The sequence below is a fragment of the Hylobates moloch genome, unplaced genomic scaffold (genome assembly GCF_009828535.3).
Source record: "Hylobates moloch isolate HMO894 unplaced genomic scaffold, HMol_V3 SCAFFOLD_19, whole genome shotgun sequence".
NCBI classification, from domain to species: domain Eukaryota; kingdom Metazoa; phylum Chordata; class Mammalia; order Primates; family Hylobatidae; genus Hylobates; species Hylobates moloch.
In genome coordinates, this window is record NW_026652294.1 from 21,474,270 (window position 1) to 21,499,601 (window position 25,332).

The 25,332-nt window shown below is 42.5% G+C and overlaps 1 protein-coding gene across 8 annotated transcripts in view; it reads left to right on the forward strand.

Moving 5' to 3' along the window:
* Positions 1-25,332, forward strand: part of TNRC6B (trinucleotide repeat containing adaptor 6B) — a 291,806-nt gene that overhangs the window by 235,636 nt on the left and 30,838 nt on the right. For 6 of the 8 annotated variants that reach the window (XM_032139790.2, XM_058431283.1, XM_032139792.2 and 3 more), the window contains 6 exons: positions 195-343; positions 1,320-1,490; positions 6,116-6,241; positions 20,766-20,897; positions 21,218-21,313; positions 21,458-21,641. In XM_032139790.2, the coding sequence (XP_031995681.1) occupies positions 195-343; positions 1,320-1,490; positions 6,116-6,241; positions 20,766-20,897; positions 21,218-21,313; positions 21,458-21,641 (858 nt within the window). The remainder of the gene's footprint in view (positions 1-194; positions 344-1,319; positions 1,491-6,115; positions 6,242-20,765; positions 20,898-21,217; positions 21,314-21,457; positions 21,642-25,332) is intronic. The other 2 variants (XM_032139793.2, XM_058431284.1) reach the window with 1 other exon arrangement.

Genomic DNA, 25,332 nt, shown 5'->3' on the forward strand with positions numbered 1-25,332 from the left:
AGGACCCATGTGTGTTCCAGGGACAAACACCAGCAGCCTGGACCAATGAGAGTTTGTCTCGTCTCATCCCGAGAAATAGAAATATTAATAGCTCATACCTGGCACCCCCATGAGGATAGTGGGGCAGGTCACTCTTGGTTCATGGGGGAAACATCGATTCTGGAAATTTTCACTTTGTTTATGCTACTTTTCAGGAAGCCTTTCAGATAAAAAATTTGATGTGGACAAGCGAGCGATGAATCTCGGGGATTTTAATGATATCATGAGGAAGGATCGATCTGGGTTCCGTCCACCTAATTCCAAAGACATGGGAACCACAGATAGTGGGCCTTATTTTGAGAAGGTGAGTTGAGTCCTTTGTTTAAGATAATAATTCATGAGAACCACTTTGGTTCCCATTTGTCTTTTGATAACTGATTCTGGAGGAAGCATAGAATTACTGAACTAGATGAGCAAAACACAAACATCACCTGCATTAACATGGTGACCTGAAAACCATTGGTGTCAACAGGTGATTAGGCAAGAGCAAGAACCATCTGTCTTTAGCATGTGTGTATTAGAAAATCTGAGTTTTGAGAAATTCATGAAGTGTGGAAATTTTAGAGATAAATTCACTCTGCATTCTTTTTTCCGCTGCTGTGCAGCTACAAAATAAATTTTGGGATTTTGTGCAAATATTCCATGTCTCCTAAGGCCTTGCCTTCTTCTAGTTTTGAGATAACTTTGTTGTTATCTTTCCCCAGTTCCCTAGCGATCTGTGTTTAGTTACAGTGGTATACTTTTCAAATTCTCGACTACCTAATTTACCCAAGCAGTTTCTACCTATTGGTTTTGATGTTTATTAACATATCTAATGGTGGGAATTATATCTTGATTCAGAATACCAATTTGCTGTGTTCCTGGTCTTCAGAAAGCAGTTAAAACCAAAATTTTTAAATCTGGCACGTTTTGATACTGTTGTTGCTTGTCCAGACAGCAACATATTCACAAGATTGGCCTGGCTTCTGTTTCAGCAGCCACATTGCTGGAGTAATCAATATTAGATGCATAAAAATAAAGTGTCTGGCAATTTTTATCTTAATGCAATGGACAGAATGTGTTACTAACTTAGAGGAAAAGAAAAATCTATATCAAAGATGACAGATGGTGTCTGTTGGGCCAAGTGTAAAGATTATTATCAGATCCAAATTCCATCCTCGGTTATTGCTAATACACTCTAACTTTGTTTATTGCTAGTGTTTCTCTCTTTTCCCTTCCTGCATTCTGTTGCTTCACTAACCAACACTCGTTGTGATTGGCTAACTCCTACTACTTTTCAGCTGACTTTGCCTTTCTCCAATCAAGATGGGTGCCTTGGGGATGAGGCTCCCTGCTCTCCCTTCTCCCCTTCTCCCAGCTACAAGCTGTCTCCCTCTGGTTCCACACTACCCAACGTCAGCCTTGGAGCAATCGGCACAGGGCTCAACCCCCAAAACTTCGCTGCTAGACAAGTAAGGAGGCCTCTCAAATTTATAACTGCTTGGCTATGGCCTCGCCTTGGTCCTGGTCTGCAGTTTATTGCATCATTTGTCTGTCTTGGGAAATTTGTTGATTACTGAATGCACAGAATGATATTAAGTGTAGGTTCTAGATCTTTCAGCCCATAGAACCCATCTCTCTTCATGTTTTTCAACATGGATTTTATTTTAAACCTGTTTTTTTTTGTCTTCTCATTTTTGATCATAAGTTCATATTTAATAAGTAAACCAATAACTAAGGAAAATGTTAAAGGGCTACATAAGTACCTTAGACAATCTAACTTAATGCATTTGCCATTTTAAACATTAGATTGGATAAGTAATACTTTGGAGATCTTTTTTTGTTTGTTTGTTTGTTTTTGTTTTTTTTGTTTTTTTTTTTGTTTTTGTTTTTTTTGTTTTTGAGACGGAGTCTCGCTCTTTCACCCAGGCTGGAGTGCAGTGGCGCGATCTCGGCTCACTGCAGGCTCCGCCCCCCGGGGGTTCACGCCATTCTCCTGCCTCAGCCTCCCGCGTAGCTGGGACTACAGGCGCCTGCCACCTCGCCCGGCTAATTTTTTGTATTTTTAGTAGAGACAGGGTTTCACCGTGTTAGCCAGGATGGGAGATCTTTTCAATTTAATAAAGCTACTAATTTAAAAATAGCAAAACTAGTATGATTAAGTATTTGTGGGTTATGGCATCTTGAAGTCTAGTGTCTTTAAGTGTAAAATATAATAATTACCCAGAGAAGGGTAACTTTAAATAGTAGACAGTGAAGCTTTGGGAAGAATGGGTATTGCTGAGACACAGCAGTGTTTCGTGGCACCTGGGGTTGGATCTGGCAACCCTCCAGGGAAGGGCTGTGCAGTAGAAACAAGACAGGCAGGGCTGGGAGGATCATGCCTCCTCACCTTCCCAGGCCTGAGGGTGCACAGCAGGACCCTGCCTGCCTTCCCACAGTAGCTCTGTTGTAGTTTTTGTGGAGAAAACCAGGACTTTGGAGTCACAATTCCTTTGCAACAATAACCCCAGCAGTGATAGCCATACTTCTGTGATCACTTACTTGTCACTGTGACCTTCACCTCAGGACGTTGTGGGAGGACGTTAATTATACAACTTGTAATTATTAGTTGCATCCACATGATGGATGTCTGTTCTGTCTCCATATGATGACTTCCACATACACGTTACAGGATGATGTGAAGCAATACCTCTGACACCAGTTAAGTTGCACATAGGTCTCTTATATGCTTTCTAATTGCTGCTTTAGCACATTTTAAAAAATGGATTATACTATATCCATGTGTTCGGTTGGTTATTTCTGGATTGGGAGTTACAACTGATTTTTTATTTTCTTCCTTTATATTTCATCATTTTCCTTACTGCTTCCACAGAGGACATGGATATATACTCTTTATATAAACAGGGAAGAAATGATTATATTGATGTTTTGGGGGTTCTTTTATTTTGAATCGAGGTATAGAAAACATGAAATAGGCATAACATTCACAGTTAATGGTGATTGTAAATGTGGTGGATCACATGATTATCAAATGCCATTTGTACATAAATTAGTATAGTAGACCAGCCAAACTAGCTGAGCATTAGGCTCTAAAAAAAGTCATTCTTATTTTTTTTGATCTGTAGATGGCTACAAAGTCCATCGTTAACCAGGTTTGTGCACATGTTCTATCTAAATATGGACATGGTTTTTAAAGACTATTTTCGTACAGAATTATTTTAATATACTTCATATTAATAAAATTTAAGATTTCAATTTTCCAAATCACAGATTTTGGTTAGCTTGGTAATTTTGTTTTTAATATGTATGCTTTTTAGAGTTAAACAGTATAGTTGAAGCATATATCACCAGACTCAGTTAATTGTAAAAGCCTCTTGTACAACAGTAGAGCTTTAGTAATAGCCACACAAACCTGCGTTAGCACATATACAAGTGCCTTTTTTCTCCCATTTATTTTTCATTTTTTATTTATTTTTTTTGAGACGGAGTCTTGCTCTGTTGCCCAGGCTGGAGTGCAGTGGCATGATATCCGCTCACTGCAGTCTCCACCTTCCGGGTTCATGCCATTCTCCTGCCTCAGCCTCCTGAGTAGCTGGGACCACAGGCTCCTGCCACCACGTCCGGCTAATTTTTTGTATTTTTAGTAGAGATGAGGTTTCACTGTGTTAGCCAGGATGCTCTCGATCTCCTGACCTCATGATCCGCCCGCCTCGGCCTCCCAAAGTGCTGGGATTACAGGCGTGAGCCAGTGCGCCCGGCCTTTCTCCCATTTATTTTTTAGAGACGGAGTCTAGCTTATGTTGCCTAGGTTGGTCTCAAACTCCTAGCCTCAGCCTCCCAGAATGCTAGGATTACAGGTGTGAATCACTATACCTGGGCTATATAAGTTTTTGATTACCCTTTTCCTAATTTCTAAATATTTTTAAAGACCAAATCTGTATGATTGCCTGTGAATACATCACTGTGCAAAAATAGCTATATTGGGGCCAAGAAAATGAGTGGTTTGTGATGCCCAACTTCCATATTAAATTACAGACAAGGCATTTTTTGATCAACTACTGTGGACTTACCTATATTATTATCCGTTCCAGATATATCATAGTGCTTTGTGTGGCTGTAGGGTCACTTGATAATGAAAAGCCTAAAACCTGTGGTGGGGGAGGGTGGAAATTGTCTACTGGGAAGAGGAAAGTCGGAATTGATTTTACAGAAGCTTAAAAAGCAAATTCTTTTCAATACTTGTTATTAAAGGAGAGGTTGAAATTTAAAATGACCCTCAGGAAGCAATTTTGTATTTGCCAAAAAATGGATTCTGGCAGGAACTTTAGTTACCAGTAACTCCACCGTCCAAGGACCAGTCATGAATAATTGACATCTAATAACTAAGTCATTACTTTGATGATAAAATGAGAAAGATCGTAGCAGAATATCCTTGGTGAAATAAATATTTCCTGTTTTCTTGGGGGTGATCAGGGTAGCGAAGCTACTGACTACCACAGTGTGAGGAAAGTTAGGGCTGAGCCATTTCACTTTCGAGTGGCAGTTGGTAAGACAGGAGCAGTAGAGATGTTAGAGTTCCTAGAATTAAAGGTCTTCTCATGTTTAAACAACGCTTTGGGAGACATAAAATTCATGATGGATATTTGAATTACTTTTACGAGATACACAGATTTTAATTGCCATTTCGACTTTATGTTTAGAATCATTTTTATTTTCAATGCTTTTAAGTTCACTAATTTCCCTGCAGCAGTCCCTTAATCTATTTTTTAATCATTAAGCCATCGCAGTATTTTTAGTGTTCTAGGTTTTAATGAAGCCATTACAAAATTCTTTAAAATTACCTTAATCCCTGTGATTCCAGGGATATGATAATGGTGGTGATTTCAATTCAGGGTATACTTACTCAGTATAAGCAGTGATGCAGCTTTCTTTGCTGAAGGTGTTCAGTGGGACATTTTCCAGTGTGTGGAATTGGTGGGTCATGGATATTTACAGATGATATATTCATCCTACAGACTGGGGCTTTATTGAGTTCTGGGAATACAAAGAGGGAAAGATTTAACAGTAGAAAGACAGAATGGAAAATAACTATAGTGTGGTTTGATGATGAGTGCCCTCAAAGAGTTTTAAAGCGTTTTGAGATTGGAGAGGTGGGCTCAGTTAATCTGAATGTGAAATCAAGAAGATGGTTTTGGGGAAGACTTCCTTAATGAGGATGACCTCCAAGCTGGGCCTTGAAGAGGTCAAGTGAAGATGGTATCAGAAAGAACCTCAGGCAGATTGCATTATTATCAAATACGGTTTCTTCGCTGAAGGACTTTTCTCAGCTAGAAACGAGTCAGAAAGGAAGGGCCACCATATAACCCAGCTCTCTTAGTTATCTCATTGGAATAGTGTAGAAGTGCTCCAGTGAGTTGGGCCTCCAGAAAGGAGGGAGTTCAGCTTATTTTTAACTAGACTGATATGTGTTTGAATGAGAAGTTACAGGTGAGTAATGTTTATTTTGGTGTCCCTGTAATGGTTTTTACTTTCTCCCTTTCTTCCTTGTTTATCTCACTGGGTAATTGAGTCACATTTCCTCATCTGTCAAAGAAAGGATTGAGCAGATCCAGGACAAGGAAGGGTGCTAGGCTCACTCTTGGATGGCAGAGAAATCACATCATAATGTTTTATAAATACAACTGATAACTATTCATAAGGCTGCATTTTTACTCAGGTGCCTTTCAAGATGGAGCTCAGATTATAAAGCTTGAGACTAAATTTGGTAAACCCAATCGCAAAGAAGAGTACTTGAAATAAATGTTAAGTTGCCTGTATGTTTCGTTCACAAAAAAGAATGTAGGACTTTTCCTAATACTTGACAAAATTGAACCCTTTGCGTTTATAGAGTTCTTCAAACTGTACAGGTGCCCATGATTCAATTTGAGTAATTGCCCCAAGCCTTCTAAGATAAGGAACTTCTCAGTTACAAAATTCTGTTATTCCGTGGAACACAGCCTGTGATTCTTCTGAGGGATCTAAAAGACCAGAACTGTTTCTTACTTGCATTTTCTTATGTTAACAAAAAGCCTTACTGCTGCTCTTCTGTTTACAGGGCGGTAGTCATGGTTTGTTTGGAAACAGCACAGCACAATCGAGAGGTCTGCACACACCAGTGCAGCCACTAAATTCTTCTCCCAGTCTCCGGGCGCAAGTGCCTCCCCAGTTTATTTCCCCCCAGGTAAGCAATTTTATGATCCTATGATTCAAAATTAAAGACCGTTTCAGATAGTTACCAGTTGTTAACTGATTTTTGTGGGCATAAAAAGAATAGTAAGTAGCATAAAATATGAAAAAGCCATCTTGACCTTTTGGCTAAGATCAAGTAGAGTAAAATATGAAATATCTAGCTGCTGTAGATCAAGGCTTTTAGAACAAAATATCAAATCTCATTTTTTATTTCATCATGCATACCAACAAAGTAGATATTTTTGCATGAAAGGCTTATTATTCTATTCCTTTTAGATCTCCTATTTTTCTAACTATAGTTTTTGAAACTGCATATAATTAAAACTACTTTATAAGTTATGATGTGTCAATGTTCAGAGACTGGTTGCCCTGAAGGATTCACCCAAATATAAAAAGAGAATTCAGCCTGGCACAGTGGCTCATGCCTATAATCCTAGCACTTTGGGAGGCCAAGGTGGGTGGATCACTTGAGGCCAGGAGTTTGAGACCAGCCTGGCCAACATGGCGAAACCCTGTTTCTGCCAAAAAACACAAATTAGCCAGGCGTAAAGAACAAAACAAAAATTAGCTGGGCTTGGTGGCGCACACCTGTAATCCCAGCTACTCCTGAGGCTGAGACAGTAGAATCGCTTGTACCCAGAAGGCAGAGGTTACAGTGAACTGAGATCACGACACTGCACTCCAGCCTGGGTGATAGAGCGAGACTCCATTTCAAAACAAAACAAAAAAAAAACAAAAGAAAAAGAAAACAAGAGAATTGCCAAATTCTGGATTATTCTGAAAATGTTGCAGAGCTGTATGCCAACATAGCAATTAGGTGCTCTAGGGGGAGTTTTAGAACTAATGAAGTAGCAGAGACTCCTGGATTCAACTCTTATTCATGAGCAGCTCTGTGTAGGACATAGTCCATTGGATACCATGGGAACCATTTAGGTCTGTCCCTTAGTAGGAGATGTGCAAAGAGATGGTGTTTTGTTTTGGGGGTAAAGGTGAGAGATTTGTGTTAGTCTACCACACACTTTCCCTTTTCCCCTTTGTGAGAAAGCAGGCGTGAGGATAGAGTAATAGCTGATAAGCTCATGCAAGGATTCAATGTGTGGCCTTAGTCCCTCCTTAGAATGTTATTTTAATAAACCAAGCTTTGAGTCTGTTTCATCCTTAAAAGAAAATGGGAGTGCTTTTTAGATCCAACCAGCAGGTTGTAAAGTTTCAGTTTTTGTTGTTTTTGTGTTTTTATTTATTTTTTGGAGATAGAGTCTCACTCTGTCACCCAGGCTAGAGTACAGTGGTGTGATCCATAGCTCATGGCAGCCTCTAACTCTTGGGCTCAAGCAGTCCTCCCTCCTCAGCCTCCAGGTAGCTGGGACTACAGATGCACGCCACCAAGCTTGGCTGGTTTTAAGAATTTTGTAGAGGTGGAGTCATGCTATGTTGTCCAGGCTGGTCTCAAGCTCCTTGACTCCAGCAGGCCTTCCACCTCAGCCTCCCAAAGCACTGGGATGACAGGCATGAACCACCGTGCCCAGCCTGTTTTGTTTTTTGAAATTCCCTTTAAGACCAGGGCTTAAAATATTTATTTGAAAAGATCATCTATAGATTTCAAATTCTAGTTTTAATATTCTGAGTCTGTATCTTTCTTAGTGGGGGAGGTCAGGTTTCTCCACACCCCTTCCTTGCCTCCCCGTCATCACCACCAACTGCCTCTCCAAGGTCTTGCCTGGGAGTCTGGGATTGTGTCCCCTTGGCACCTCTCCTCTTCATTCCCTCTAAGTTCTAGTCATCCTTCAAGCCCCAGGTAGAGGTCTGTCCTTTAGACAGCCATTTCTGACTTCCCTGGCACTCTACAATGGCTGTGTCTTCTTAAGTCTTGGAGCATGCACATACTTTACAGTATCCTTTGGTATCAGGCTGACAGTAATCCATGGTTATCAACTATCTGTAGCATGTTAGATAATGTCTTCATCGTGCACAGATGGAGAAAATGCCATCTCTCTCTCTGCAGCCTCTTGGAGTTGGTGGCAGAGGGGTGGGTTGAGGTAAGGAGGAGGTGATAGCAGAATTCCCAGCAGATAGTGTGATAAATGTATAGAAATGTTTAACAGAGTTTGGGTAATCGGCTGAGCCTTCACACTAGCAGTGACGTTTGAGTCTTGAAGAATGAGTCAGAATTTTCTGAGCACACCAGATTAAAAGTGCCTTCTAAGCAGCAGGAACCTTATGTGCAAGGGGCAATAATATCTAGAAGAACATAGCATTTGGGGGAAAGGCAGTTAGTTTGAATAATTAGAGCTTGTTGAAACATATACACATGCACACATACTGTCTTAGAATATAAAAGGAAGGAACTAGACAAGAAGTATGGGACCAAATTTGGAAAAGGTGTTTGCTTTGCTTAGGATTTGGGACTTGGCCCTATAGGCCAATCTTTTCAACGTGGTTTACAAGCATTATTTGGGCTGCTACTTAAAGACACAGTTCCCAGGTCTCCACCAATCTTCTGTGACAGGTGGCTTTGGGACTTAGTCACCCCCATGTGATCTTTATGTGCACTTAAAGTTTGGCCACTGCTGTAGACAATATACTATTAAAGATTTTTCAGCTGAGTAGTGGTGTAGGAAAATTTAAGGTTTAGAAGATGCTGAGTGCAGTGGCTCACACCTGCAATCCCAGCCCTTTGGGAGGCTGAGGCAGGCAGATTGCTTCAGCCCAGGAGTTTGAGACCAGCCTGAACCACGTAGTAAGACCCCATCTCTACAAATTTTTTTTTTTTTTTTTTTTTGAGATTGAGTCTCGCTCTGTTGCCCAGGCTGGAGTGCAGTGGCACGATCTCTGCTCACTGCAATCTCTGCCTCCCAAGTTCAAGCAATCCTCCTGCCTCAGCCTCCCAAGTAGCTGGGACTACAGGAGTGTGCCACCATGCCCGGCTAATTTTTGTATTTTTAGTAGAGACGGGGTTTCACTATATTGGCCAGGCTGGTCTCGAACGCCTGACCTCCTGATCCACCCACTCTGGCCTCCCAAAGTGCTGGGATTACAGGCGTGAGCCACTGCACCCGGCTTTTTTTTTTTTTTTTTTTTTTTTGAGGCAGAGTCTCTCTCTCTCGCTCGGCTCACTGCAACCTCCACCTCCTGGGTTCAAGTGATTCTCGTGCCTCACCCTCCCAAGTAGCTAGGATTACAAGCACGTGCCACCACGCCTGGCTAATTTTTGTATTTTTAGTAGAGATGGGGTCTCCCCATGTTGGCCAAGCTGGTCTGGAACTCTTGACCTCAAGCGATCCACCCCCCTTGACCTCCCAAAGTGCTGGGATTACAGGCATGAGCCACCGCTCCCGGCCTACAAAAAAATTTTTTTAATGATCCAGGCGTGGTGTGTACCTTTAGTCCCAGCTGCTCAGGAGGCTGAGGTGAGAGGATAGATTGAGTCTGGGAGGTGAGGCTGCAGTGAACCATGATCAAGCCACTGCACTCCAGCCTGGGCAACAGAGCAAGACAGCGTCTCAAAAAAGGAAAAAAGAAAGAGGAAGGGAGGGAGGGAACAAACAAACCCTGGCAGTAATATAGAGGACATGTTTGAATGGCAGGAGTACTAGAGCAAAGGAGTGCAGTTGCAGGGCTAGTACAGGAGTCCAGGTAAGGCAGCGACAGTGGGAATTAACCCTCTTGTGGAAGTCACCTCTGATCTTTTCATTGCATAATATGATGATCTGTTCTCTGGTCTCTTCTTACTCAGTGTATCAGCAGCATTTGACAAGAGTTCCCCTCCTTTCTGAAGCACTTCCTGCGTTTGGCTTTTGGACACCTACTACACTGGTTCTCCATCTGCCTCTCCTTCTCCATCTCCTTTACAAGTTCCTCCTCAAGTTCTCAATACTTATTCAGCAGAATGCCCCAGATCTCAGCCTTCCAACCTCTCCTCACCATCTGTAGTCACTGCCAGGTGATCTTACCCAGTGGAATGACTTTAAGCACTGAATTCCAAAATTGTGTCTTCAGCTCACATCTTTTTTCCTCAGCTCCACAGACTACTCATAGGTTGCCTTACAGGTTAACATGTTCAAAACACAGCTTCTGATCTCACCCCACACTGCCCTCAAAAACATCCCCTTACTCCCAGCAAATGGCACTCTCATCCTATAGGAGTTCAGGCCAAAAACCTTGGAGCTCGTGACCATGTTCATTCCATCAATAAGACCACCCTTCAAACCTTTATCCAAAAGCAGATCCTTTTTTACCACTTCCAACAGCACAGGCCTGGCCAAGCCACCACCGTTTCTGTCTAGGTTATTGCAGTGACTTCCTGCCTGTTCCCCACCCTGCCTTGACTCAACACTTGCCTGTCTCAAGTCTGAGTCAGACTGATTCTCTGACACCGCACTGTCCAGTGTGATAGCCATTAGCCACGTCAGCCCTTGAAATGTGGTTACTGGACTGGAAGAACTGAATTTTAATTAACTTAAATAGCCACATCTTGTTAGTAGTCACTGTGCAGACAGCACAGATGTAGAACGTGTCGGCGTTGCAGGAAGTTCTGCACAGCACTGTTCTAAAACAAAAGGCAGGTCGTGTTACTGTTTCACCAGGAATCCCCTCGTGGCTGGTTCTCTCACTGAGAATTCAAGGCAAAAGCAAAGTCTTTACTCTGGTGTTTGAGGTTCCTGGTGATCCCACCTCCCCACAAGTACAGGTCACTCTCTCATACCTTCATGCTGTTCAAGCCAAGTGGCCCCCACACACCAAGCATACACGTAGAACATTCTTCCCAGATGGCAGCATGGCTCAGTCTTTATCTCCTTCAGCTCACTGCTTCATTGCCACCTTCCCTAGAAGCTTTCTCAGGGCAGCTATGTACAGTGTGTGGCCTGCCCTGTCACTCTCTGTCCCCCACTTGCTCCTTGTCTTTCTCCCTCTCTGCCCTGCCCCTAGGAGTGTAATAAGCTTCACAGTGGCAGGGTCTGGGCCTGCTGTGTTCACTGCTGGAGTCTGAGCAGGGCATGTATTTTGAGCTCAGTGACTATATATCAAGTCATGGGAAGATGCATATCAGAATGATTTCAAAAGTGGAATTGTTGGGAAAGTTGCAGTTAACTTTGTGTGAGAGACTTGGGTACTGCAGATCTCTTCATGACCAAAGTGTCTGCTCTACCCAAAAAAGAAAAGTACTTGTGTTCCCTCCATTTTTGAATTTTGTTTTATTTATTTAATGCATACTGGGAGCAGAATATTAAATGATGGATTATTCTGTCTTTTCCCAACATTTCTATATTTTTAAAAAGTTAAGCAGTTGGGTAACTCTAAAGAAAGAATAGGCCAGGCACGGTGGTGTACTCCTATAATCCCAGTACTTTGGGAGACCGAGATGGGCAGATTGCTTGAGCCCAGGAGTTCAAGACCAGTCTGGGCAATATGGCAAAACCAGTCTCTAACAAAAATACAAAAAATTAGCCAGGCATGGTGGTACATGCTGTAGTCCCAGCTACTTGGGAGGCTGAGGTGAGAGGATGACCTGAGCCCAGGAGGTTGAGGCTGCAGTGAGCCATGATGACACTGCTGCACTCCAGCCTGGGTGACAGTGATATCCTGTCTTAAAAAAAAATGAAAAAGACAAGATAACCACACACAGTTTGGATAGCGGAGAAACAAATTCTGTAAAAAACCTCCAACCCAAATACAATGACAGGAATTATTTTTACTAATTCTCTATTCAGACGCTATTCATATACAGGGATGCTTTTCACATTTTGCACTCAGGGTCACTAGGATGTTAACATTGTGTCCTTGAATTTTCTGCTGTTGCTATGTAGCATTCACGGTGATCATAATGATGTTTCATCAGGTAGATATATCTTGATTTGCTTAACATTCCCTTCCCCCACTGTTGAGTATTAAATTGTTTTTAATTTTTCCCTGTTACAAATAATGCTGCAGAGAAATCCTTATACATAAACCTTTGTCCACATTTTTTCTAAATTTAGTTGCCCAAAATGAAATTTCTGGGTCAAAGCACATTAATATTTTAAAAGATTTTGATAAATATCAGAGTTTATATTCATTTTGACCACGTTATAGGGGCAATCAGTAGTTAATGTAAACATAGAAGATACTGAGGCCGGGCTCAGTGGCTCATGCCTGTAATCCCAGCACTTTGGGAGGCCGAGGCAGTTGGATCACCTGAGATCAGGAGTTCGGGACCAGTCTGGCCAACGTGGTGAGACCCCATCTCTACTAAAAATACAAAAACTTAGCCAGGCGTGGTGGCGGGCGCCTGTAATCCCAGCTACTCAGGAGGCTGAGGCAAGAGAATGGCATGAACCCTGGAGGCGGAGCTTGCAGTGAGCCGAGATCGTGCCACTGCACTCCCGCCTGGGCGACAGAGCAAGAGTCCGCCTCAAAAAAAAAAAAAAAAAAAATTAGCCAGGCATGGTGGTGCACACCTGTCTGTCGTCCCAACTACTCAGGATGCTGAGGCAGGAGAATTGCTTGAACTCAGGAGGTGGAGGTTGCAGTGAGCTGAGATTGTGCCACTGCACTCTAGCCTGGGCGACAGAGTGAGACTCCATCTCAAAAAAAAAAAAAAAAAAAAAAGATGACACTGAAACTTCTAAGATTTGTTACAAATGTTCCGGGCCTTGGGTTTCTACCATGCCTTTTTCCTCCAGTTACTCCAATATAATATTGAGAAAGTAACATATTCCAGCAGGCTTTTGTCCTGACTTTAAATTGCTGTTATTTTGCACCTGCAATGCTTTGTTAAATGCCATATCAATTGCAACAAGATCTTTACTTTCTCCAATCCAGCAGGAGATTGAAGGGCTTTTAAGCCAGAATAATTAACTCCCTGAAATGGAGAATGTGCAGACCTGCACCACCGTGATTCCTCTGCAGCCCAGGCAGGCACGAACAGCTGTTTGCCTGGAGCCTAGTGGCGTTTTTCCCTGGTCCTTCTGTATTCTTTGGAGAGGGACAGTACATTTGCCATCGTAAGAAAGGAGAAGTTGAGCAAGGCTGGGATAGGAATTTCTCAAAAATGAAACTTCTATTGTCTCTAAAATTGTCAGTTTATGGAACATACGAGCTGGTGGCTTCTAAAGATCACTTTCGTATGCTTTTCTTTATATTCTTTCTGTATGTGTCTCTCTGTCTTTAAACAGTATGTTGTTTTCATTTTGCCTTTTTTGCACTTTAATGAAACCATATAGTATAGAGCCTCCTCCTTTTGTTGTTTCATTTTTACTTGTATTATTTCAAATATATTCCCATGTGGATTTGGACAGCTATGGTTCAAATATATTCCCATGTGGATTTGGGCAGCATATGGTCCATTATATGACTATACCATAATTTACCTATTCTACTACCAAGTCTGCTGTTCACAGACATTTGGATTGCTTCTAGATTTTTGTTGTTATGAGCAGTGCTGCTATAGTATCTTTTTTTTTTTTTTTTGAAGCGGAGTCTCCCTCTATTGCCCAGGCTGGAATGCAGTGGCGTGATCACAGCTCAGTGCAACCTCTGCCCCTGGGTTCAAGCAATTCTCCTGCCTCAGCCTCCTGAGTAGCTGGAACTACAGCTGCCCGCCACCATGCCTGGCTAATTTTTGTATTTTTAGTAGAGACAGGATTTCACATGTTGGCCAGTCTGGTCTCGAACTCCTGGCCTCATGTGATCTGCCCGCCTTGGCCTCCCAAAATGGTGGAGTTACAGGCATGAGCCACCGCGCCTGGCCTGATATAATATTCTCATATTTGTCTCCCAGGATGAATTTCTCGATGGTACTGCTGGGTCACGGGCAGGTTTTACTTTGGTGGTTTCTTTAGCTAATTTTGAGTAGTGGGAATACCTGAGGGCAGGGTTGGGGAGGGCGGCAGGGAAGTGGTGGGGAATAATGGGTTCTTGCCCTGTTACTGTGTCTCCCATGCTTGCTCCTTGTCTGCCCTGCCCCTAGGAGTGTAATAAGCTTCACAGCGGCAGGGTCTGGGCCTGCTGTGTTCGCTGCTGGAGCCTGAGCATCAATAGCTGTGCCAGGCATGTATTTTGAGCTCAGTTAATATGTATTAAGTCATGGGAAGATGCATATCAGAATGATTTCAAAGGTAGAATTGTTGGGAAAGTGCAGTTAACTTTGTGTGAGAGACTTGGGTGCTGCAGATCTCTTTATGACCAAAGTGTCTGCTCTACTTAGAAAAAAAAAAAAAGGCCAGGCACAGTGGCTTACACTTGTACTCCCAGTGCTTTGGGAGGCTGAGACAGGCACTTGAGCCGAGGAGTTCGAGACAAGCCTGGGCAAAATGGCAAAACCCCATCTCTACAAAAAAAAAAATACAAAAATTAGCCAGGCATGGTGGTGCATGCCTGTAGTCTCAGTTATTCGGGAGGCTGAGTTGGGAAAACCAGTTGAGCCCAAGAAGCCGAAACTGCAGTGAGCCATGATCGCGCTACCGCACTCCAGTCTGGACAACAGAGTGAGACCCTGTCTCAAAAAATCAATCAATCAAGTAGTCAATCAACCTGAGCTCAGTTCTGGAGGCTTTCAGTCTGAAATCACCATCTGCCTCCGTCATCATCCGATGTTCTCCCGTGTGTGTCTCTGTCTTCACATGGCTTTTTCTTCTCTGTCTCAAAATTTCCCTCTTCGTAAGAGGACACCAGTTAAGGGATTAGGGCCCACCCTAATTCAGTATGACTTCATCTTAAACTTGAGTGCATCTACAAAGACCCTATTTCCAAATGAGATCACCTTCTGAGGTTCCCAGTGGGCATGAACTTATGGGCAACACTATGTTACCAAATACAGTCGCTAACTCAGATGAATTTAGGATTCACACTGAAGGTGGTACGTAAGATTTTATGGGTCATTGAGGTATAGTGGGATAAGAATCCGGTTTGGAACATGGTTTCGATAGCACAGAATATATCCATACTCACCCTCCTTTCCCCCAGACTCAAATTATAGTGAGTTCAAAATTATTATATCAGAGACAGTAAGTTAAGTCACACTGGTGACATTTTGTGTGAATTCAAAGCAGAGATGAAGAGGAGTTGTTATTTGGGGGAAATTGTGGAGGACGTGTTCCTCATGCTCGCCCTAAAACTGGTGCAGAGGCAGCATGCCCTGTAGTGGTGTGCTCACTTGGTGCTCAGTGTCTGCTTGGAGTACAGCTATTAAAATAGAAAGTCAAACAGATTTTTAAATTGGTTGGTAACACTCAGCATCTCTTAGAGGATAGAGAGGAAGCAGCTGGGGGGAACTATTACTTGAAATTAGAGTGCTTTCCAAAATGACAGAGTTGATGGGTGCAGTGAAAGTGACAAATCTTGAGAGAAAATGAGCTGGTGAGCCTAGTACAGGAAACCTGAACTTGGTCAAATGTTTATAGACTAGAAGAGTGTCAAAGAAAAGATGGGCCAGGCGTGGTGGCTCACGCCTGTAATCCCAACACTTCGGGAGTCCGAGGTGGGTAGATCACTTGAGGTCCCGAGTTCGAGACCTGCCTGACCAACGTGGTGAAACCCCATCTCTATTAAAAATACAAAAAGGCAGGCGTGGTGGCGGGCACCTGTAATCCCAGTTACTCAGGAGGCTGAGGCAGGAGAATCGCTTGAGCCCAGGAGGTGGAGATTGCAGTGAGCTGAGGTCATGCCATTGCACTCCAGCCTGGGCGACAGAGTGAGACTCCATTTCAAAAAAAAAAAAAAGAAAAAGAAAAGAAAAAATGGCATGTATTCTTGAGAATGTAGCAGAGATGGTGGCTCAAAAGTATTAGGAAACTGAGGAATTTAACTCTGACCGTGATGCCAAAGAATGATAAAATGAGAAGATGCAATGAAGATGGGGAAGCTTTCTGATTAGTTTATAATGGGACATTTTCAGAAGATGGATAGTAAGGGTAAAAGCAAGCATGAATAAAACACAGAGTAAGCTGAGACTTGCAAAAAAAAAATTAGGTAGATTAAAAGAACCTTTAGAGTTTGGTTTGGTGCAGTTTGGTGATTAGGAAAGGAATCATTGCCTTGGACTAGTTGTATAATGCCCAGGGATTACAGAATGGAGGTCAAATTTGTGTTGCTTTTGTCTTTTCTGTTAAGAAGAAGGATGTTCAAACCAAAAGACAGATCTTAGAGCAGAGAAAGAATTTGTGAAGAGAATTGCAGAGCCCTCCCTGTCTGTGATTTTCGAGGAGTGCTGGGAGTCTTCGAGGGGAGTTTAATAATGACACCCATCTTTCCTGCCCACATTCTGAATGTTTAAGGCAAAAGAGGAAAACATATTGGGGCCACAGTACCCTCTTTACTACCAGTAAAGCAGATACTGGAGAATGTGCACACTTCCTAATACCGAATTCCAACCTTAACCCAGAGTCACCGGAATGGGGCAGTCCTCTCTCCAGGCTTGCTTCCAAGAAGGGGAAAGAGGCCTTAAGGGCCTTAAGTTCTATGATAAAATAAAGGTGGATGTCCTCTGTGTGGAGCCTCAGATCAGAAATGGGAAAGAAGCACCCCTCCACTATAAGAAAGTGAGGAGAATGGTGAATTTTTTTTTTTTTTTTTTTTTTTTTTTTTTTTGAGACGGAGTTTCGCTCTGTCGCCCAAGCTGGAGTGCAGTGGCGTGATCTTGGCTCACTGCAAGCTCTGCCTCCCGGGTTCATGCCATTCTCCTGCCTCAGCCTCCTGAGTAGCTGGGACTACAGGCACCCGCCATCACGCCTGGCTAATTTTTTTGTGTTTTCAGTAGAGACGGGGTTTCACCATGTTAGCCAGGATGGTGCGATCTCCTGACCTCGTAATCTACCTGCCTCGGCCTGCCAAAGTGTTGGGATTACAGGCGTGAGCCACCGCGCCCGGCCTTTTTTTTTTTTTTTTTTTTTTTCTTACGGTGTTTCTCTCTGGTGTCCAGGCTGGAGTGCAGTGGCACGATCTTTGCTTACTGCAACCTCCACCACCTGGGTTCAAGCAATTCTCGTACCTCAGCTTCCTGAGTAGCTGGGATTATAGGCGCTTGCCACCATGCCTAGCTAATTTTTGTATTTTTAGTAGAGATAGGGTTTTGCCATGTTGGCCAAGCTGGTCTCAAACTCGTGGCCTCAAGTGATCCCCGCCTGACTTGGCCTCCCAGAATGCTTGGGATTACAGATGTCAGCCACCATGTCCAGCCTGGGGAAATTTTTTAAATGATTTCTGAATAGAGAAATAAGGAAAAAGTAGCTAAAAGACTAATGAACTTGGTCCCAATTCCAGGAAAGAATCTAGATTATCAAGAAGATTGCTTTTGAGTACGTATGGCAGTAATCAATAATCATAGTTTGCTAACAAGTTTTCATACATTCCCTTCATTGATTGGTAAAAATACTGGCATAGAAGAATAATATAGTTGTTGTACTCTACTTTAACAGGCCGTTTGACAAGCTGTCTGTTTTGGACGAGATGGAAATATATTGGCTAAACATTAAAACAGTTGTGTGGATTAGTAACTGACGATTCCTAGGCTGATCGTTTCATATTGGAAGGAAGCTTTAGTGGCATATGACTAGATTATCCTCAGCTCTATCAAGTTCAGCATTCCCATCTGTGACGGGATGGGGGGACACAAACTGGAAATAAGTAGAATAATAGGATCAACACGAACTTGGTGGGGTGACTGTGAAGTTAAATATGATAGAGGTTCATTCATTTAATAGATATTTATGGAGCATATTCTATATGCCATGCTCATAAAGATATACGTAAGGTCTTAAGCTCAAATAAAAAAACAATAAAAATTTAAAGGCCAGGCACAGTGGCTCACGCCTGTAATCCCAATACTTCGGGAGGCCAAGGCGGGCAGATCATGAGGTCAGGAGTTCGAGATCAGCCTGGCCAATATGGTAAAACCCCATCTCTACTAAAAATACAAAAATTAGCTGGGTGTGGTGGTGTGCGCCTGTAGTCCCAGCTACTCAAGAGGCTGAGGCAGAAGAATTGCTTGAACCCAGAAGGTGGAGGTTGCAGTAAGGCGAGATCACGCCACTGCACTCCAGCCTGGGCGACAGAGTGAAACTCTATCTAAAAATAATAATAATAAATAGGCCGGGTGCAGTGGTTCACGCCTGAATCCCAGCACTTTGGGAGGCCGAGGCAGGTGGATCACGAGATCAGGAGATTGAGACCATCCTGGCTAACATGGTGAAACCCTGTCTCTACGAAAAAAATACAAAAAATTAGCCGGGTGTGATGGCAGGCGCCTGTAGTCCCAACTACTCAGGAGGCTAAGGCAGGAGAATGGCATGAACCCGGGAGGTGGAGCTTGCAGTGAGCCGAGATTGCACCACTGCGCTCCAGCCTGGGCGACAGAGCAAGACTCCATCTCAAAAAAATATATAAAAATTAAAAAAAAAAAAAACATAAAAAACCCAGCTACATGGGTTAAATATTACATGAGAGAACAAAAGCATGTTTTTAAATATTACAGATTTTAACTAACATTAAGCTTAGTGTGTGAATCAGGAGTTATGATCACCAGAGAAAGTGACATCTTAGGCATTGTTAATGAAAGCACAGCTTTTAACAGAATGGTTAGGGTCTACTTGGTGTTAGACTACTCTAGAAAATACCTTTCTGTTCTTGGCTCTTCACCAAGAACTGGAAGGAGATACAGGTGAAAGAACTGATCATATTGAGCCTGAAGATGAGATGCAAGGGAACTGCAATCATTGTCTGAAGACATTTGAAGAATCAGCCTGTGGAATAATGTGAACATTTATGGAGAACATCTCTAAGCATTTGACACTGATTAACTCATAAAATCTAATAATGACTGAAGTTAATATTGTTGTCATTCCAGTTGGAGATCAGGAAAGTAAGGGTCAGAGAGGCTAAATAAGTAACTTGCTGTGAGTCAGCTTAGAAATGGCAGAGCTGGGGCCGGGCGCGGTGGCTCATGCCTGTAATCCCAGCACTTTGGGAGGCCGAGGCAGGTGAATCACGAGGTCAAGAGATCGAGACCATCCTGGCTAACATGGTGAAACCCCATCTCTACTAAAAATACAAAAAATTAGCCAGGTGCGGTGGCGGGCGCCTGTAGTCCCAGCTACTTGGGAGGCTGAGGCAGGAGAATGGCGTGAACCCAGGAGGCAGAGTTTGCAGTGAGCCAAGATAGCGCCACTGCACTCCAGCCTGGGCGAAAGAGCGAGACTCTGTCTCAAAAAAAAAAAAAAAGGAAATGGCAGAGCTGGGCTGGGAGCGGTGGCTCATACTTGTAATCACAGCACTTTGAGAGGATGGCTTGAGCCCAGGAGTTTGAGACCAGCCGGAGGTCAAGGCTGCAGTGAGCCATGATCACGCCACTGCATTCCAGCCTGGGTGACAGAGTGAGACCCTGTCTCAAAAAATAAAAATAAAAACTGAGGAGGCAGGCAGAGCTGGGATTACAAACCCAGGCAGTCTGCCTCTAGAACTAAAGTCTTTTTTTTTTTTTTTTGAGATGGAATTTCACTCTTGTTGCCCACGCTGGAGTGCAATGGCACAATCTTGGCTCACTGCAACCTCCGCCTCCCAGCTTGAGGCAATTCTCCTGCCTCAGCCTCCCGAGTAGCTGGGATTACAGGCACGCGCCATCACACCCAGCTAATTTTGTATTTTTAGTAGAGATGGGGTTTCTGCATTTTGGTCAGGCTGGTCTCGAACTCTCGACCTCAGGTGATCCACCCACCTTGGCCTCCCGAAGTGCTGGGATTACAGGCGTGAGCCACTGTGCCCAGCCTCTAGGACTAAATTCTTGACTGTTGTGCTACGCTACTTGGCACTCATGGACATGTTCTTAAGCTTGTTCTCCATGGCCCCAACTAGTCCAGTGGGTTCAGTAGATGAGGGTGCAGGGAAACTCACTTCTGCTTACTTAAATCATCTTAGAGGAGCGAACCAAAGATGGGAGGGAATCCTCTGTCGCCAGAGCTTCCTGCAGCCTCGCCTAGCTCACTCCTGAGAACAGGGAGAAGGACCCTGCCGGGCCAGTGACCTTCCAGGCTCTTTGATGCTGGCTCTTTTTTTACACTGCCACTCTGTGGGTGTTTGCTATCAGAAGCCATGCGTTGAAACTCATGTCTCCTATTTACAAGTTAATATTATTTGTCTTACTTGTATCACAGAAATACTTTCACGTAAGTATTATTTATTAGCTTTATGCAATGTAGCATGTTTTGTTTCATGGCACATTTCCAATAATAATTTCTTGGTTGGATAAAAGCCATATTGTCATCAATTTTTTTTTCTTGAAGATGTTTTCCTGAATGTAAAATTTATACTTTTTATTGTAGAAAATTGGAAAGTCTAAGAAAAAAATTTAGAAACTGTTGTAATCTCACTGCTCCAAGATAATCATTGTTAACACTTGAGTGTATTTTTCCTGTTATATATTTTTCACAGAAAAGTTTGAGAGCTCTTGGTTTAGATTCATCAAGATTCTTTTCACAGAAAAACAGTTTTATTTTGATAAATTCTGAAGATTCCTTTTCTTTTCTTTCTTTTTTATTTTTTTTGGCTAGGTTTCTGCCTCAATGCTCAAGCAGTTTCCCAACAGTGGCCTGAGTCCAGGTCTTTTCAATGTGGGGCCCCAGTTATCTCCTCAACAAATTGCCATGCTGAGCCAGCTTCCACAAATTCCCCAGTTTCAGTTGGTAAGTAGAAGATTTTCTTCCTGTGGCTAAAAAGGTCATTTGCTTTTTTTTTCTTTAGCTTTGATTTGCTTCCCACATCTTTGCCGCTTTCTATGTTCAAAGGGTGCTAGTCCACACTTCTTTGCAAACTATGGAGTGTGCTTAAGGGTTGTCAACTCAACTGGAGGAAAATGTAACCAAGAGACCAGGAATTTGGTGTTACTTCCCTCCTGGATACTTTTCACTGTGTGACCTGTACTTCATGCACAGACCCTTTAGGTGTCCTCAGTAAATCAATCTCAGGAAACTTTGGTTTTCTGTCTTTCCCCCTTGTTTTGTAGGCATGTCAGCTTCTCTTGCAGCAGCAGCAACAGCAGCAGTTGTTACAGAACCAGAGAAAGATTTCTCAAGCTGTACGCCAACAGCAAGAGCAGCAGGTACGTGGGTGGGCGGGGTCCCTCCAGTGCTGTGTTTGAGGAGTACATCCCGGCTTAGCCTCTGATGGCAAAGAACCGGGCACAGTCTTTTCCTGGGAAGTTCGGGGCCGTGCTTATCACGTGTCCATCTCTCTTGGCTCTCAGCTGGCTCGAATGGTGAGTGCACTGCAGCAGCAGCAGCAGCAGCAGCAGAGGCAGCCAGGCATGAAGCACTCGCCCTCTCATCCTGTTGGGCCCAAGCCGCATCTGGACAACATGGTACCCAACGCGTTGAATGTGGGGCTCCCAGACCTTCAAACCAAAGGGCCAATACCTGGATATGGTTCTGGTAAGTTGTTAGTAGAGAAAATTACCTTTTTAGAAATCTACCTCTCTAGGCCTGTGGTAGGGGTTGCGCCTGCATTACCCTCCGTTTTTATGTCAGCTGTACAAGATAGGTAAATATTCTTACCCCTGGTTTACAGATGAGACATCTGAGGCTTCTTGAGTTTCAGTGAGTTTCCAAAGCTCACCACATGGTTACTAAATAGCAGAGACAGGCCTCTAACTTCTCTGGCTCCAAAGCAGTCTTTCAATACATGTGTATGAATGGCAAACTGTTCTCCTACTGCCGGGAATTTTTAAAACCCTGTTTAAATGCTTGTGCATGCTGTGAGTGGTACACATGGCTGAGGTTATGATCTGTTAAAATATGTACTAGTTTGAAATGTTTTAGTATACTCATATTAATAAAATTGCCTTCTATTGAAAAAATGAACTAAAATTATGCAGGTTGATAAAAATTCATTTGATATTAGTATTTCATCTGATTTAAATAGAATTAGAACAAGTAAGGTTATGCCTTTAACATTCTTCAATAATTTTTTGGCAGGCAAATCATAGCTCTTTCAGAACTGGAAAACATGCTGTAAGCAGAATCTAATTGGTGAGGAAACAGTGATTTCAAAATAAAATTTAAAATTGGAAAAGATACCACATACCATCACAGTTTCATCTCAAACTGACAACATTTAGAATTTATCTTGTAAGGAAAATACTGTTCAACGCGCACTCAAAAAACAAGAGTTGGGCCGGGCACGGTGACTCACACCTGTAATCCCAGCCCCTTGGGAGGCTGAGGCAGGCAGATCACGAGGTCAGGAGTTCGAGACCAGCCTGGCCAACGTAGTGAAACCCTGTCCCTACTAAAAATATAAAAATCAGCCAGGTGTGGTGGCATGCGCCTGTAATCCCAGCTACTGGGGAGGCTGAGGCAGGAGAATCGCTTGAACCCGAGAGACGGAGGTTGCAGTGAGCTGAGATTGTGTCACCGCACTCCCACCTAGGCGACAGAGCAAGACCCAGTCTCAAAAAAAAAGAGTTGGGAAGACATGAAATTGCTGGTTCTAGGTGACAGTGTGACCCTGTGGCAGCGGCTGACTGTGCGCCAACCCCGTGATCCTCCTACTGCACGTGCAGGGGGTGAGCAAAGACTTCAAGGTTTCTTGATCTGAATATTTTAGCGGAATTACTTTGTAGATCCTTAGCTTCCACTAACTGTTTTCATTCTTAAAGATGATCTGCCTGATAACTGACTTAAATTTGCAATAACTTTTCTTGCACTTGATATAGAAGAAGGTCAGCTCTGTGCTCATCTGGGCTGCAAAACACCAGGGTACCAAACATGGGGGGGCCTCCTTTGATTACTAATAAAGGTGTCCTTATGATGTATTTCCTTCTTCTTCTTCTTCTTCTTCTTCTTCTTTTGAGGCGGAGTCTCACTCTGTTGCCCAACCTCCACCTCCCACAACCTCCACCTCCCGGGTTCAAGTGATTCTCCTGCCTCAGCCTCCTGAGTAGATGGGATTACAGGCACACGTCACCACTCCCAGCTAATTTTTGTATAGTAGAGATGGGGTTTCACCATGTTGGTCAGGCTGGTCTTGAACTCCTGACCTCAGGTGGTCTGCCCACCATGGCCTCCCAAAGTGCTGGGATTACAGGCATGAGCCACCACACCCAGACGATTCTTTCTTTCTTCTAATGGCTAAAGGATCAGAGTTAAGCATACACATATATACATATTTACTGAAGAAATTTTATGATTTTTGTCATACTCCTGTTTCATGAGTAACTTGTAAATTTAGCTATGCATTATATTATTCCATATTAAAGAGAAATATTGACTTATTAGCTTGTTTCTATGTTTGTTAACTTATTAAATAATAAATAAATATTATTAGGTCCCATTTTAATTGTGACCTGACCATTTATAATCTGCCTTATAAGATAGATGTGTTTTGTCATTTATTTCACTTACAATTTTCCTGTCCGGACACGGTGGCTCACGCCTGTAATCCCAGCACTTTGGGAGGCCGAGGAGGGCAGATCACTTGAGGTCAGGAGTTCAAGACCAGCCTCCAACATGGTGAAACCCCGTCTCTACTAAAAATACAAAAAATTAGCTGGACGTGGTGGTGTGCCCCTGTAATCTCAGTTACTGGAGTGGCTGAGGCAGGAAAATAGCTTGAACCCAGGCGGCAGAGGTTGCAGTGAGCTGAGATCATGCCACTGCACTCCAGCCTGGTGACAGAGCAAGACTCCGTCTCAAAAATAATTTTTTTTCCTTAGGTAGCATTATTACATTTGTTTGAATTGAAGAATACATTTTAGGTCTGAAAGTTAGATTTGGCTGCCTGTTTTGAATAGATTATTTGATGAAAATATATTTAAAGCATATATAGAAATTAAAAATTTTTTTCTAATAAATTAAATGCCAAAGATGTAATGAAATGAACAGTCTTTCAGTTTTCCTGATGCTAAGTATGTTGAACTAAAAAGGATACCTCTAAGTGAAAGAGTAGCAAGAATAATTGAAAGTTTCTTAATATGTCTTGATAAAGCCTCTTTGTTACATTATCTCAAAATTAAGAATTTGAGTGACTAATGACTGCTTAACTAATCCTGATTCTTTTGTAAAATAGATGGTTTCTAATTCTGCCCTTTTAGCAAAATTGAAAATATACCTAATTGAGGCTGAGTGCGGTGGCTCATGCCTGGTAATCCCAGCACTTTGGGAGGCCGAGGGTGAAGAGTGAGAGAGAGGGAGACAGAGAGAAAGAATACCTAATTGAATTGTTAGGTGATAATGACCTATCTAAAAATTATATTTTAGTATCTGTGTTACTGGGCTAGTGGAAGGAACATATACTTTAAAAGAAATTCAGAGAAGTAAGTTATAACAAGACTCCTTCTGTTCCCATCTACTTATTTATATGAGTAAAATTACTTAGTGCTTTATGTCAACAAAGAAATTTAAATTAAGATAGTAGCGAAAACTCTCTCTCATTATAGTAAGGAGTCTTGGTTACCGTGGATATCTGAACTCATTAAGAAACAAAGTAATTCATCTTCTTAGAAAATGCATTTCTGATAAAATTTCACTTTTTATGTTTAAAATTTATCAAAATTTGTAATACTTATTTGGTATATCCCTGTGAAAAGTAAAGCTGAATAAATATTGGAGATTATAAAAATGACAGAAGAGTCATTGTATCTATGCTGCAATTATGATTGTGTCGATACCAGGTGTACGTGTGGACACGGACTTAGTTGTGTTAGAATGGCCAATTATGGGTGATTTTCTAAAAATAATTATAGGAACTAGTTTGTTTTTTTAATGTATAGCAAAAAGAGGAGCAGAAAACAGAGAACTGTAAACAGAGAGAGTGAAGGCAAGATCAGCGTAAGGACAAGTTAATCTAAGAGCATTTCCTCAAGGATGTAAGAATGGAGCCAAAAGTCATGAACAGACCATGAATTACGGTGTGTGGAGATGAGAGAAAGTAATTCTAGCAAAGACGGATGAGGTAGGCAAAGGGTTGTCCTTGCGTGAATGATAAAAGCAGGTGATAGGCAAGGGGCATGTCTTATCTCTACTTGTATCTCAGCTCCTAACACAGGGCCCGGCACAGATTACACTGTCCATAAATATTCATTGAACTGAACTAAATGGCTTAATTTGAGCTAAAGCTCTGTGT